The sequence below is a fragment of the Macaca fascicularis genome, chromosome X, assembly GCF_037993035.2.
Source record: "Macaca fascicularis isolate 582-1 chromosome X, T2T-MFA8v1.1".
Lineage (NCBI taxonomy): Eukaryota > Metazoa > Chordata > Mammalia > Primates > Cercopithecidae > Macaca > Macaca fascicularis.
In genome coordinates, this window is record NC_088395.1 from 32,895,957 (window position 1) to 32,911,964 (window position 16,008).

Here is a 16,008-nt window from a genome sequence, read left to right on the forward strand (position 1 = left end):
TCAAAAAAAGAGCAACCCCAGCACACATAATTGTCAGATTCACCAAGGTTGAAATGAAGGAAAAATGTTAAGGACAGCCAGACAGAAAGGTCGGCTTACCCACAAAGGCAAGCCCCTCAGACTAACAACAGATCTCTCTGCAGAAACCCTATAAGCCAGAAGAGAGTGGGAACCAATACTCAAGATTCTTAAAATAATTTTTAACTCAGAATTTCATATCCAGTCAAACTAAGCTTCATAAGTGAAAGAGAAACAGAATCCTTTACAGACAAGCAAATGCTGAGAGATTTTGTCACCACCAGGCCTGCCCTACAAGAGCTCCTTCAGGAATCACTAAATATGGAAAGGAAAAACCAGTACTAGCCAGTGCAAAAGCATACCAAATTGTAAAGACCATCAACACCATGAAGAAACTGCATGAACTAATAAGCAAAATAACCAGCTAGCATCACAATGACAGGATCAAATTTACATATAACAATATTAACCTTAAATGTAAATGGGCTAAATGCTCCAGTTCAAAGATACAGACTGGCAAACTGGATAAAGAGTCAAGACTCATCGATGTGCTGTATTCAGGAGTGCAATCTCATATGCAAAGACACACATAGGCTCAAAATAAAGGGATGGAGGAAGATTTACCAAGCAAGTGGGAAGCAAAAAAAAGCAGAGGCTGCAATCCTAGTCTCTGATAAAATAGACTTTAAACCAACAAAGATAAAAAATGACAAAGAAAGTCATTACATAACGGAAAAGGGATCAATGCAATAGGAAGACCTAACTATCCTAAATATATATGCACCCAATACAGGAACACCCAGATTCATAAAGCAAGTTATCAGAGACCTACAGAGAGACTTAGATTCCCACACAGTAATAGTGGGAGACTTTAACACCCCACTGTCAACATTAGACAGATCAATGAGACAGAAAATTAACAAGGATGTTCAGGACTTAAGAGACATCTACAGAAGTCTCCACTCCAAATCAACAGGACATACATTCTTCTCAGCACTACCTCACACTTGTTCTAAAATTGATCACATAATTGGAAGTAAAACACTCCTCAGCAAATGCAAAAGAACGAAAATCGTAACAGCCTCTCAGACCACAGTGCAATCAAATTAGAACTCAGAATTAAGAAACTCACTCAAAATCACACAACTACATGGAAACTGAACAACCTGCTTCTCAATAACTACTGGGTAAATAACAAAATTCAGGCAGAAATAAAGAAGTTCTTTGAAACCAATGAGAACAAAGATACAATGTACCAGAATCTCTGGGACACAGCTAAAGCAGTGTTTAGAGGGAAATTTATAGCACTAAATGCCCACAGGAGAAAGCAGGAAAGATCTAAAATCAACACCCTCACATCACAATTGAAAGAACTAGAGAAGCCAGAGCAAACAAATCATAAGCTAGCAGAAGACAAGAAATAACTAAGATCAGAGCAGAACTGAAGGAGACAGAGACATGAAAAAAATCAATGAATTCAGGAGGTTTTTTTTTTTTTGAAGAGATTAACAAAATAGACCGCTAGACAAATAAGGAAGGAGAGAAGAATCAAATACACAATAAAAAATGATAAAGGGGGTATCACCACTGATCCCACAGAAATACAGACTACCATCAGAGAATACTATAAACACCTCTACGCAAGTAAACAAGAAATCTGTTTAATTGATAGGATGCTCTTTGAATTGGAAGAGTCCATAAATAGAAAGGCTTTACAGATCTGAGATTGTACTGGCAAAATGAGACCATAAGCAGTGGCTGGATCTTCATTAATCAGTCCATATTTCATATTACATTTTGTTGATTTTAAATTGTTGAAGTTTGGAACAGTAAAATGGTGACCTTATAGGCTATACAGTATACATTTCTACATATACTTCCCAGTTAGGAGAGCATGTGGAGTTAGGTATACCAGACTCTTTTAGTTATAAAATACACTATTCATGTACCTGACTTTTTCTGATTACAGGCTCGTCAATGTACTTTTAAAAATTGTTTTTATTTACTTAAATTTTTTGCGGGTAGTGTATATACATAGGTGTATATATTGACCTATTTTCTGATTATCATGTGGACGCCCATTTAGGCACTCCTATTCCGTAAGTTCAAAGGAGTACTAGAAGTCAAAAGCCATTTTGTCACTTAATAAGAAAAATATCTATTTTAAACCTTCTCCTGTTTTATGAAAGGGTAGGACACACACAAGAATAACTAGAGTATACACCCCGATGATGGGAACTGACCGCCATATGTGATTCAATAAAAAACAAAAACATATTAACAGATTTATCTTTCAAAATCATACACTATAGCTCTTTATCCTCAGGGGTTGAAGTCCCTATTTTCATTACGCCTGCCCTTTCTACCTCACTGAACTAAGAGAAAACATACAAATGTGCACTAGGAGTCAATAGTAAAGTAACCCTCCCCTATACTGCAAACTAAAGACATAGGATTAATACAGTTTCTCCCTTAGAGCTAAAAGCAGGGACAGGAGGTATACTATCATGTACAGAAGCAATAAAAAGGGGTAACAACATTCAGTGCTCAGCCATGCATTATCCAAAGGAGAACATTTTGAATCAACTTAATCCGATTCCAACTTCACAAACTAACATTGGTGTTGTTATAATTTGCTTTCCCAAGTACATTTGCTTATCAAAAGCAATATATTTGTCAATCGTGAGTATTCTGCTGCTTGTTATATCTCATTTAAAATTACTGAATTTCCATTTTTATTTATCTATCACTTTTTAAGCTTATTTAAAGTTAACTCCTCCCACCCCAATATGGATCTGCTAGATGATCTGAGGCAATCAGGCTTCTGTGTCTGCAAAACTGAGGACTAAGATTCTGGTTGATAATAAATTCACTGGCAAACGGCTATCTTCTGGGTCATTTTTGAGCTTTTCTTGATGGGACCTACCATCAATATTGAAAGATCTCCTGTTTTAGAATTGATGAAATTGATTCTATATTCAAAAAAACATTTAATTATCAGCTTCTATTATAGAACAGCTTCTACCCAAATATCATCTTCAATCCCACTGACTTCACTTTTCCAACTTCTGATTTACAGTGTTGTAAAGCCTTAAGAATTGAGAACAGAGGCTACAATTTCAAAATTGGCATGGCAAAAGTGTACTTCATGGGCAAGCAAAAGAGTAGAGGTCACAATGTTATTATCCCTGTCATTGCTATCTCTGGAAGGTATGACTATGTAGCACCAGAGATAAGAGTCAACGTTATTTAAGTGTAATATAGTGAAAACATAAATACATTTCTGCCTATCAACTAAAGAAGCAGAAAATGAATAACCATCCAACAGAGGATCTCCCTAGAGTGAAAAATTACAACAGAAGTAGTGGCAGGAATAGATTTCCCGATTTAAATAGTAAACTATGTTGCCTTTTATACAGTATATGAATGAAATTGGCAAGAGGAGCTAATTAATTATAGCTGATTACTCTATCAAATCTCTTGGTAGCATAAGCAAAACATTAACTTTTTATAATTATTTGGAGTCGATACACTCCAAATGCAGCGTGCTGCATCCATAGGGCATGTACATTTTAAAGGCTTTTTTCCTCAAAGTCTTCACTGCAATTTTAGATACTGGTATTTTGAGAACTAGAATTAAATAAGACAATTCATAATATAGTGCAAGAAAGCAGAACATTTTAAATATATCTAGAGTACTGGAAAACTTAAGATATGCAGTTTTGTATTTTGTGTAGAAATGACAAGTCTCGGATGAAAACATTAAACTCTACTATACTAAAAGCAGTGGTAGTCCAGAAATTTACCAACCTTCAGGATCGAGTAGTTTCTCTATGCCTAATTGATATCTGGCGATGTTGAATGCATGTTCCAGTCGCTGTGTGGCTGACTGCTGGCAAACCACACTATTCCAATCAAACAGGTCTGGCCTAAAACACATACATATACACACATACACAAAGACAAATATAAATCAATCTAGAATGTTCCATGAGATTTACTTCCATGCTTAATTTTCATTGACAACCCATGCCCCATAGTCCTTAAGGCTTGAGTGTAATTCATTTACCCTTCAAAACGTTTCTATTTAAACAAGTTGTAATTTTAATTGAAAATCTTGTTGGGTGTGGTGGCTCATGCCTGTAATCTCAACACTTTGGGAGATGGAGGCAGGCAGATCCTTTGAGCCCAGAAGTTCGAGACCAGCCTAGATAATTTGGTGAAACCTTGTCTCCACAAAAAAAAAAAAAAAAAAGAAAGAAAAGAAAAACTATCTGGGTGTGGTGTCACATGCCTACAAGTTCCAGCTACTCAGGAGGAGGTTGAGGTGGGAGGATCACCTGAGCCCAGGAAGATTGAGGGTGCAGTGAACCATAATCGTGCCACTGCACTCTAGCCTGGGCAACAGAGTGAGACCCTGTCTCAAAAAAATTGCTGAGGTTGTATACTTAAACACATACAACGTTTGTATTGTTAATTATATATCAGTAAAGATGTGGGGGAAAAAGAAAATCCTGAAGACGACAAATAATCTACGCTAGCTTATCCGAGCAACAAAAATTTATCTATCTCATCCAGTCTCATGGATTTCAATACCAGTCATTTACTGGTAATGCCCAGTTTTATATCTCTAACCCAGACCTCTTCCCTAAACTCAAAATTATAGATTCTTCTGCATATTCATTATCTCCATTTAGTCATCACAAGCTTCAAGTGTCCTGGACGGAGCTTCTGATATTTATCCTCATCACACTCCCCCAAACCTATCTATTTTTCTTGCTGTTCTCCCTTCCTCAATAATGAACAACATGCTTAAAATTGCAGTTACTCAGATGAAAACCCTTGGAGTCATCCTTAATGACTAATTTTACTCTCACACAACATTTAATTCAAAATGTATTCAGAATTTGACTGCTTTTGACTATCCTCACTGCCATCCCTCTAGTCCAAAATCCATTTTATCTTGCATGAATTATCACAATAGCCTCATAACTGTTCCCTCTTCTCTCACTCTTGCTTGTGTTAATCAGCGCACAGCAGACTTGCCAGAGTGATCTGTTAACATGTTTCATCATATCCGTCTTCTCAAATCTCTACTTTTAGGGGAAGTGAAAATTACATATTTCATGTGATCTACTAAGTCGAACAGGGTCCAGGTCCCTATTAACTCCCTGATTTTATTTCTTGTCTCTTTCCTCATATTCCATAAACAGAATCCATAGTTTTCTGCATTTGGATTTGTATTCACTTTTCGAAGACATCAATGTGGCTCATTACTTTACTTCCATTGGGTCTTTACTCGAAAATCACATCACTGGAAAGTTCTTCCCTGCCCAAGCCCTATCTAAAATTGCATCCTAGCCAGGCGCCTTGGCTCACACCTGTAAATCAAGCACTTTGGGAGGCTGAGGCTGAAGTATTTGCTTGAGGCCAGGAGTTAGAGACCAGCCTGAACCACATAGTGAGACCTGGTCTCTATGACTTTAAAAAAAAAACAAGTAGTCAAGTGTGCTGGCATGCCCCTGTGGTCCCAGCTACTCAGGAGACTGAGGTTGGAGAATCACTTGAGCCTGGGTGGCTGTAGTGAGCCATGATTGTGCCACTGCACTCCAGCCTGGGTGACAGCAAAACTCAGTCTCCTAAATATATAAATGAAAAAGAAAATTGCATGCCTCACATCAAACTCACATACACTTAGTTTCTTTCTCCTTATCTGCTTCATACTGTTCTCATTAACACTTACTATTTAACATATTATATAATTTAGTTAAACTTGTCTCTGTATCTTTCTTTTCCACTAGAATGTACAATCTTTTATTGCCTGTTTGGTTCACTGCTGGAAACCCAGCCTGACATATAATAAAGGCTCAACAAATATTTATCAACTACACGAGAGAATGAATGAGCACATACAACATACATACCATGTTACTTGATAATAGAGAAAACGCAAAGGAGTGTAAGAGGCAGTTCTTGTCTCGTAAGGATTTTAAATTTAATGAGCAAGGAAAATGAAGAAGCCATATTAATTAATTAAACTCTAAATGTGAAAAAACACAGACAATAAGAAAATGTTTTGTAAAATCTGAAGAGGTCAAAAAAGTTTTCTGAGGCTGAAAGGCGGATTAAATAGACATTTGGGCTTGCATTAAAAATATATTGATAACAGAATTCTAACTTGTGTGCGTATTAGAGAATTGAAGTTCTTAGGGAAGGAAAAAAGCAAGACATGCTCAGATAATCAAGACCTCACAGGCCTGGCTCCATTGGAAGATTCTAAGTATGAAGTGGTGGGAGATAAGTTTGAGAGACCGAAACTGGTTGAGTTTGCATAAGGTCTTGGCTATTAACGAATTACAATTTATCCCAACAGCACTGGAAATCATTAGTAAAGTGGTTCTTCACCTTTTCTGAATCACAGACACCTTTGAGAATCTGCTGAGAGCTATGAAACTTCTACTCCTACAAATAAGTCTCCATATCTGTTAACAGAATGTATATACGATTTTAGGATATTTGAATCTGTTAATGGACTCCTGTTTAAGAGCTCTTGCTTTGCCAAAAACAAACAAACAAACAAACAAACAAAAAAAAACAGTTACAAGGGTAGGTTAGCTGTCATTTTCTAAAACTGTAATTCAAATTTGGCCAGGCTTGGTGGCTCACGCCTGTAATCCCTCCTTTGGGAGGCCGAGGCAGGCGGGTCACCTGAGGCCAGGATTTCGAGACCAGCCTAGACAACGTGGTAAAACTCCGACTCTACTAAAAATACAAAAATTAGCCAGGCATGGTGGCTAGTGCCTGTAGTCCCAGCTACTCAGGAGGCTGAGGCAGTAGAATCGCTTGAACCTGGGAAGCGGCGGTTGCAGTGAGCCAAGATTGGCCCACTGCACTCTAGCCTGTGCAACAGAGTGAGACTCTGTCTCAAAAAAAAAAAAAATAAAATAAAAATGTAAATAAATGTACAGATTTGTTTCTTTAATTGCTTCTACTCTGGTTAATACACCAAAATTTTGTGCACTTATTAGGAAATTGAATCCTTCCATATATTCCAAAATACCCCAAACAGCTAACAAGCTTATGGAAACTAGCATATTTGTAAATTGTAAAATGCCTTATGAAAAAAATATTAAAAATTTAAAAATTGTAGACTATTTAGGGGACTTTTAAGTTCACCATGCACCCTCTGCCTTATCTTCATTTTTTCTGTAGGCAATGGGAGTAGAAAAAGAACACAGGTGGGAACATATGAGAAACTAGTTTTCTCATCTGCAGCATAATATACAAGGTTGAAATGAGTATGATGAGCAAAAAGAGCATTGCTTATGTATTCTTGCTGTTTTCCCTTGTCTTCCCCTTTTCCTTGGCCACTAACTAACCACCTGAGTGTGTGGATATCTCATCTAAGTCAGGTAATTTATTTGAGCTTTGGCATTTTCATTCACAAAAGCAGCATTGCACAAAATGGCCTTTGAGGTCACATCTAGCATTAAAAATGAATTGTTTTATACCATTAAAATTAACATTATAAATATCTATGATTTTCAAATGCATAAAAATTGTAAAAATAACCAACTATGGAGGAAAGTCACACAGCATTTAATGTTAACCCTGGACCATAATTTATGAACTTGCAACCAAGGATTACCAGATTTTTAATAAAATCAACACCATGATTAGGATAGTAAAATTTAAATCCTAGTTCTACCACATACTAGCCAAATAGTTTTAGGTAAATTACATAACCTCTCTATGACTCAGTTTATCTATTTGTGAGATGGGTAAAATGATAGCATCTATGTCATGGAACTTGATGGAATATTTTACCTAGAACAGTGTCTACAAAATCATAATTGTTTAAAAACATTCGTTTCTATTACTTTGCTGTATTGTTAATTACATTTATATAACAACAGTGATGTATTTTCAATTTGCAGACTCAAGCCAAAAACACCTATCTTTACAGAACAGATATAAATGTTACAAATACTACTGATGCAAACATAGTATAATTCAAAATGGGAGGTGCAGAAGAGGCGAGAGTAAGTATGTGTGATGATTTTCTCACTTTTCATATTGGTCAAAAGGTGCTTTCTAAGCTTGGTAAAAATTTAAAAAGAGGTATACTCATACCATTTAATGTAATAGAAGCAAAAATTACAAGAATAAAATGATTATAAGTAATCAAATTAGGAAATACCTGGGGATGAAAGGTAATATGGCTGGGCTTCATACTATGGAGTAAATACCTATACTGTTAGAAATTAGTTTGTCAAGAAGTAGAAACATTTTCATACATATTATTATAACCATCAGGAACCAAAGTACAAGTAGCTGACACTGACTGCATCTAAGAATTGAAATGTGATAAAGTAGGGTTGGGGTCATGAAGATACACTGTGTTTCTGTTTTCCCTTCGCTCCTGACTCTAGTGTCCATTCTTTTAATTTGCTGTGGTAATACACTAAAATAAGGATTTAGGAAGATAATTGAAACTTTAGAGTTATTGTAATTTTATCTGCATCTTGTACATCTTTCTAATCAATTATCATTGGGTTTTAACACAAAAAGTAGAAATCTGGCTTCCCTTGAAGGGTAATATAGTGGACTTTGCATTTTATCACACAACTTTTAACTTCCATGACCCTGAGTCAATCCTTATGCTCTATATTAACTCCACGTCTTTGTTCTATATAGTTGAGCCACTCAATTATTGAAATCAGGGCACCTCATGACATTCCTAAGTGTGCCAATGACAATCTCTTTGGAACAGAAAGTTCAAGCATTTTTTTTTCTTTAAAGCATATGAACATCTGTCAAATACAAAAAGAAGGGGGAGATGATTCATGAAAGAGCATTAAACAACCGTGAAGAACCTCTTGAAAAGTAACCATGTAATGCATAAAGAGTTACTGATGATTCATCCAATATGACAGGAGAGAATATATAAATAAGGATATTTTGACAGAGAAAGAGTGGGTCAGGGACAGATAAAGCAGGGCAATCTGGGTATGTTTACTGTAATACCTACAAATGTATTCAGAAATCATGAAATAGAATATTAACAAATATAGAGTGTGAACATGTTTGCAGGATTGAAGTCTTCCACTTGAAGGGAAAATGTTAGAGAGCCAACAAGGACCATATAGCCTGATCCTTGATATTTTTGCTCATCTGCAAATGTGTACATGAACAGCAAAATCAATATTTTCAGGCCCTTAGTGTGAAGCAAGTGGCTGTATAAATAAGCATTGACTTAAAACACAGACCGAATGTCTCTATCCCTTCTCATCTAACTGTATTGAAGCTGTGGAAAATTTTTCTTCTGTCATAAACAATGTGGTAACATTGCTTAACATGACATTTGAATGCATGTCTGCCTCTTTTCTAAAATCAGGTTGCTGAGTAATTCACCTGGAAACCCACTCTGGATGGGGTTAATTAAATCCAGCTGGAGCAAGACACCTGACAAAGATGCTTATTTGAAGTGTGTTTGCTCTTGGACTGAGCTTTACCAGAGAGAAAATTCATATTCTGAGCTTTTCTAGAAGCAGGATTGGCATAGGAAAATTGTAGAGTCGTCAAAAAAAAAAAAATCAAAGTGAAAAAACATACCTTGCACTGAAAATTAGGCAAGATGCAGTCCAGTATCATTTTAAACACAGTTAATTAGTCAATGCGTTTAACCCTGGGTTGGGTAAATGAAATGGGTAACAGGAAGACCAAAATAGAGTAACTATAGTCCCTCTCTCTACACACACACACGCACACACACACGTATATATATACATATATACACACATATATACATAGAGTCTAAATGGTGTAGTATATATGGTATATATATATCGTATCTGTAAGTGTATGTATACATATACATATGTATTTCCTAAACTACTTTGCTTTTTCTTGAACTGTTATTAATTCATTTACTGAGCTTTACACAAGCAAAAAAAAACTTGTTTTTCATCTCAAGAAAAAGAAATATAATGTTGTATGGAATATAGTTAAGGACTTTGGTTCACTGTATTACAGTGAGTTCTTTTTATTAAGATCCACAAAAGCTCTCTTGCTTTATAGCAATTGATTTGCTGTTCCAGAGCAATTGTTTCTTTTGGTATTCTGAACACTACGTCGTAGAATTAATTGTGTTCTGCTCTTTGTCTTGGTTGCTAAAATGTTCTGAGCGTCTTATGACCCTGAACTAGAACAAAGTATACAAGACTTTATGGTGTTTGATATCTGTGTGTGTATCTGATAAGACAGATGTTTCTTTCTCCACACTATTTATCTGATGATGGCAATTAATTTAACTACAACTACTCACATGAGATCTAGAACCATTTTTAGCTGTATAGTTTAGGCTTACACAAACACATTATCTGTATAAAAAGACTAACCCCATTCTCAGCAAAGTTAGAATACAACCTGCATTTTCTGGGAGTCCCAATGTCAAACCCTCTACCATAACCAATTTCATGCTTCACTAATGCTAATATTTCAACAACTAAATTATACGTATCACATAAAACACAGGAAAATATTAATTAGTTCATTCCAATGGAATGTTAGATCAATGTGGTCAACGTACATAACATGTTGTAAAGTAGGACATGATCTGGAACCGTACTGGGGAAAAACATGTCATCACAGTCTAAATCACCACTTTTAAAAGTTATTTAATGTCTCAGTAATCTTCTTACCTATGACTATGGATGAGAGCATTCAAAGCCAGGCCATCAGACCAGCTGGTGGTGAAGTTGATTACATTAACCTGTGGATAATTACGAGTTGATTGTCGGACCCAGCTCAGGAGAATCTTTTCACTGTTGGTTTGTTGCAATCCAGCCATGATATTTTTCATTACATTTTTGACCTACATGTGGAAATAAATTTTCATAAGGAAACAAATTCCTTGAGCAAGAACCATGCAAATTTAATAGAAATTTTAGGGCCAATTAGTAATAAAACGTAAGAGATTCTACCCGAAGTAAGTCTATTCTAAAAGGTGAGGAGTCTATTCTGATTCCTTGGTGTCTATGCCATACCATTTACTGAATGTGTTCATTATTACTCCTGGATTCTGCCATATTAGACTGAGCATTTACCGTTTACAGAATTGCTCACTTTCTAGCTTTCAATGAACAAGCTAGAGAAGACAGTGTATAAAAACATTAAACTTACTGTTAACCAAGGACCGAAGATATAAAAGTGCTTTTTGGATAGCATAATCATTTTTTAAAGTATGTGTTCATATTTTGCCTTTGTTATTAATTGTGGTAATTGGACAAGTTGCTTAACCTTTTCTAGGCCTCATTTCTGTGTATCTTATATGCAAGGTTAGTGTAAGATCAAAGTACAAAATACGGTCAAATAAAGCCCCTAATTTCATACCATCATTTAACTCGAGTTATGTTTACTGGCTGAACTGAAAAGACAGAAATGTTTGTCTGCCTAAAATAAAGAAAAAAGCAACAAAGGAAAGAAATATTTATCCCTAAGAGCTGTACATGTGTAGCCTTGGTTCTATTTTCATTAATTGGTTTCCATGTATTTGATTCTCTCATAGGCTTCATGTATGTACAGATGTTATTCAGCAGATTATCAAATTTCATTCTTCTGAGTCATCTGATGCAGAAATCCATTCTAAGCATTTTTTCTAAGTTTCATGAATGCAGTGACACCTCATAGAAAAAATGATGCCTTTTATTAAAGAATTATTTATTATGTATTAAAGACTACTTTTTAAATATAAGCCCCTTATGAGATGCTGGAAGAAGACATCTATGTAAAACTCATTAGTCTGTACCACTAAGCACTTTCCTTCTGGGAAGGTTAAGGTTCATATACTATCAACATTTGATCAGATGATGAATATTTATTGCGCATTCTAAATATGATAATTTTACTTTTTCATCCATATAGAAGTTAACAAATGCCTTTGGGGTAAATGTATATTTTAACATCTCCAATGTTAGTCGTCTTTTTATTAAAAAGTAAATGCAAATTTTAGGATATACTACTAAATCTCATTTTAACATACTTTTAAAAGATTTGAGATGATGCTTTGTAAACACAGTAATGATTTGGAGATAGGAAAACTTTCCACATATTTGTCACAATCCCTTGATAACTAAGTCTATTATTTAGGAGTAGATTATCCAGTTTTCCTAATTCCTTCTTGACCTACTTATTTAGTCAGTTACTCAGTGAATACAGGTCAACTACGTAATTTGTCTCATATTCTAAAATTATAAATTGCAAACCTTTATGTACAGTGACTGCAGGAGGTGTATTTTGTATTCCGTGCTAAATTAGGACTGGAATCAGCAGATCGTGGCTTAATGGTGGTAATGGATTTGCAATAATCAAGCAATCCTCCAATGATGAATGCGATTCATTTGTGAAATGCTTGGCCAGTCTGCCCTCTATGTGCATAATGTTGAAGGACAACCAAGTATACAATCCAAAACTCCTTTAGTATCATTATGTCACTAATTCAGCTTATCAGCCTCAGCCTCATTGTTATTGCTTCTACTTAGGTGCAAATGTTGCGCAGAAAAAAATGTAATCAAGGGCAATGTATGATAATCATGTCTCCTTTTCCTACATAAAAGGCAGTTATCAAAAAATCATTGAGCTGGTCCCAAAGGTGAGCCTGTAAACAAAATTGTCCTGTCCTCAGGTCTGTCTCTAAAAGAGGCTCAATTTAAACAAATGTATTTGTGTGTGTGCCCGTGCATACAACTATAAATCCATTTTTTAAAAGGAAAAAAGTTGAAATGTCTTTGAGCAGTAATTTTTAAAAATGACTAGGAGTTAACTGGGCCAAGAAGGCATGATGGACATGGAGATGCACCACCAAGATTGATCTTCAAAGGAAGGGCTTGTTGCTCCAGCTGTGGTCAGGCAGCTTCTTGTTAGTTCTCTCAGGTACCACCTGACTTGCCGAGTCCAGTCAGCCAATGTCACACCCTTTCCAGGGCAACCCACATCTATTGACTGATGAAGGGGCATAGTATAAACACTCTGCCATTTTAACTCCACTTGAGACAACTCTGAAGGGTCATCCTAGCTGCAAGTTGTCCATGGGGTTGAATAAGGGTATTATAGAGTTTACATCACAGCTGTAGTTCTTTCTCTTTCCACTCCTGTCACCTCTGCCCTTCTACAGGTGTGTGTGTGTGTGTGTGTGTTTTTTTCTTCCAGGGCATGGCTTAATAAACATGCTGCCTGCCAAACTCAACTCCAAAGTCTACTCCCCAGAACCCAGACTGTGATTAAAAGAAGTTGCAGCAGAGGAATAGAAGTGAAGAAGGGTAGGAATAATCTTATATGGTAAGGATAGTTTGTGTGAAGCTCTGCAGAAGAGCAGAGCAGAGCAAGAACTGTCTTGCACAGAAGTGACTTGGTAGGCAGAAATTTACAGGGATGGCTTTCAGCAGTGCAAACCTCATCATTCTCCTATAATTGCAAATTGTATCAATAATACAAAGATTCTAAAGTGAATAGCGCTGCCATTAAGTACATCCCTTGAATTGTCCAGCAAAAGTATGAACCTGACTTCTGATAGCTCGCCACTGTTGGCAAGATTTGTTTTTATAACCAGCTGGTTGCCAGAGCCAAGATTAGCACTCTGAAAAAAATGGATTGCACTTAAGGAGGAAGAAAAAGATGCCAAACACACGTTATATGCTTTGCAATTTTGTTCAAAGCTGCCTATGCTATAAAATATGCCTTATTGTTTTAGGCTAGCAATTTTGAGATGGACACTGGAAAAACAGTAAGGAAAACAGGGTTTGCATTCCTGAGTTTTCACAAGTTCAATGAGATGTCCTCTATGGCACTATTAATAACATAGTATGTGGCATTAGAACAAGGGGTCAACATCTTTCTATCTCTAAATGCTGCTCTTAATCTGATAGATCTAGAAGGTACATTAAGTTGAGCAGAATGCCCTTTAATCTTTGCTGAGATATAAGGGCTTCTCCATTTAATAGGAAGGAAAATATGTAATGCTGGTAAAAAGTGTATTTTTAGATTCACTGAATTATGATGAAGAACACTGAGCAAGATAATTTTTTCAAAGTGTGCTTAATAGTTTTAGAACATGGCAGTGTGATATAAGAGAGAGATGAGATAAGTAAGCAGAGGCTGGGAAGAGTCTACAGTCTTGCCATCTCAAGGATATGGTGATTCAAGGGCATAAATGGAAAACAACAGGCTGTAAGAGAGGTCTCAGACAAAGAAAGATTGAAAAAGCATTCTTTCTGATATTCCTCATTGTAAAAGCTCCTCCACATGCTAATAAAAAAAAAAATGAACAACTTGCAAGCAAGCGAAGAAATTATCAGACAGAATAGTCTTGAAAGTTTATCTTAGACTAGTTCAGATGGAAAGGGCTTCAGGATATTTTTTAAAAATGGTAAGATCGTATGATAAATAGTATAAACGATAAGTACAATTCAAAGTGGCTTTTGGAGCTCTGTGCATGCTTGAGTTCTGCTGACTTTGTCAAAACTTACGTCTGTGTTACGCAAAGTGGGATCTGCAAACTGGATTCACTCTAAGAATTATTTGTTACTATGCCATAAGATAAAGTCAACAATTGGGAATGCATCAAGAAACTTACGTAGGGATTTTACAGAGTGCCATTTATGTCTATTGCATTTAATAATAAAGGAGGAAGCTTAGGTATTTTTTTTTGTAATGCTTTGGTTTTATTGTATCTTACACACAATGCATTAGGGGAAAAACGTGTTCCTTCCTCAAGATATTTCGAGAAATACCGCACAACATATGAAAAGCAGTTTGGGGAGAGGTGGGGTATATGTTGCTCGCTGGTTCTATTTGAACCATCACTATATGGAACGGGCTGAAAATCGGCCAACTTGGGCTCACTTAAGGCTCCTATGAGCTATTCCTTTATTGCCAGCACACATTAATTCCTGCTCTTTCTCTTCCCCCCTCCCCACTTACTGTTGTGAAATAGCATTAAGCCTGTTCAGAGAAGTTGGAATAAAAATATATGCGGGCCAATTAGGAGAGCAATATGGCTGCTGAATTGAGAAGGTACACTTAGTGTCTACTCATCCTCTGACTCTGAGCAAGAGCAATCTACAATTCAAGTTAAAATTCAAGTTTACCAAATGAAGCCATGACAGCTGCTACAATAGGGCTGGACCTGAACTATTACACTCAGTGAAAGAAGTCAGACACAAAATAACAAGTATTATATTGATATAAAATATCCAAAAAGGCAAATATGTATGGACAGAAATAGACTGACAATTGCCTAGGGCTATGGTTGGAGTGAAAAATGACTGTAAATGGAGAAGAAACTTCTTTTTAGGGTGATGGAAAAGTGCCAAAATTAGATTGCTATGATGGCTATATTACTCTGTAAATGTCCTACAAATTTTAATGAACTGGCGGGGTTGGTGGGGGTACTATTGATCCCTCAGAATAGTTTGAGAGGCTACCAAGAATCAAAACTAAACCAGGTTGATGCAAATTGAATTTTGCACTTAGAATGGGTGCATTGATGGTATAACAATTACATTTCAAAAAAGCTGATTTATAAAAAAGTAATCCTGACCAGTAAAAATAGCAGTCATTTCTCAGCCTCCAAATTTTTTAAATGAGTGGAAAACTTCAAGCAATCAATACAAATCATATGACACACCTAAAATAAAAGTGGTATACTACACTGAGTGTCTTGCAGATATTCTCCCACTTAATCATGATAAGAAATATATACATGTTTATTTTTATTTTTACTCTTTTGATAGTGAAGGGACCATGGTCCAGAACAGGGGTGACAATATACCAAATGCCACTAAGGTGCTAACTGTGGAAGTTTAAGTTCATGTTGGTAAATATATATACACACAAATGTATACATATATATTTGTAAAATGAGTTATTATGTGTATATATACAATGAGTGAATAATATTAGTGAATATAAGTTCATGTTGGTCATATATAC

At 36.0% G+C, this 16,008-nt stretch overlaps 1 protein-coding gene across 13 annotated transcripts in view; it reads right to left on the minus strand.

Moving 5' to 3' along the window:
- Positions 1 to 16,008, minus strand: part of DMD (dystrophin) — a 2,153,717-nt gene that overhangs the window by 1,739,726 nt on the left and 397,983 nt on the right. For all 13 annotated transcript variants that reach the window (XM_015443662.3, XM_065538825.1, XM_065538826.1 and 10 more), the window contains 2 exons: positions 10,722 to 10,894; positions 3,829 to 3,947 (listed from right to left, as the gene is read on the minus strand). In XM_015443662.3, coding sequence (XP_015299148.3) covers positions 3,829 to 3,947; positions 10,722 to 10,894 — 292 coding nt within the window. The remainder of the gene's footprint in view (positions 1 to 3,828; positions 3,948 to 10,721; positions 10,895 to 16,008) is intronic.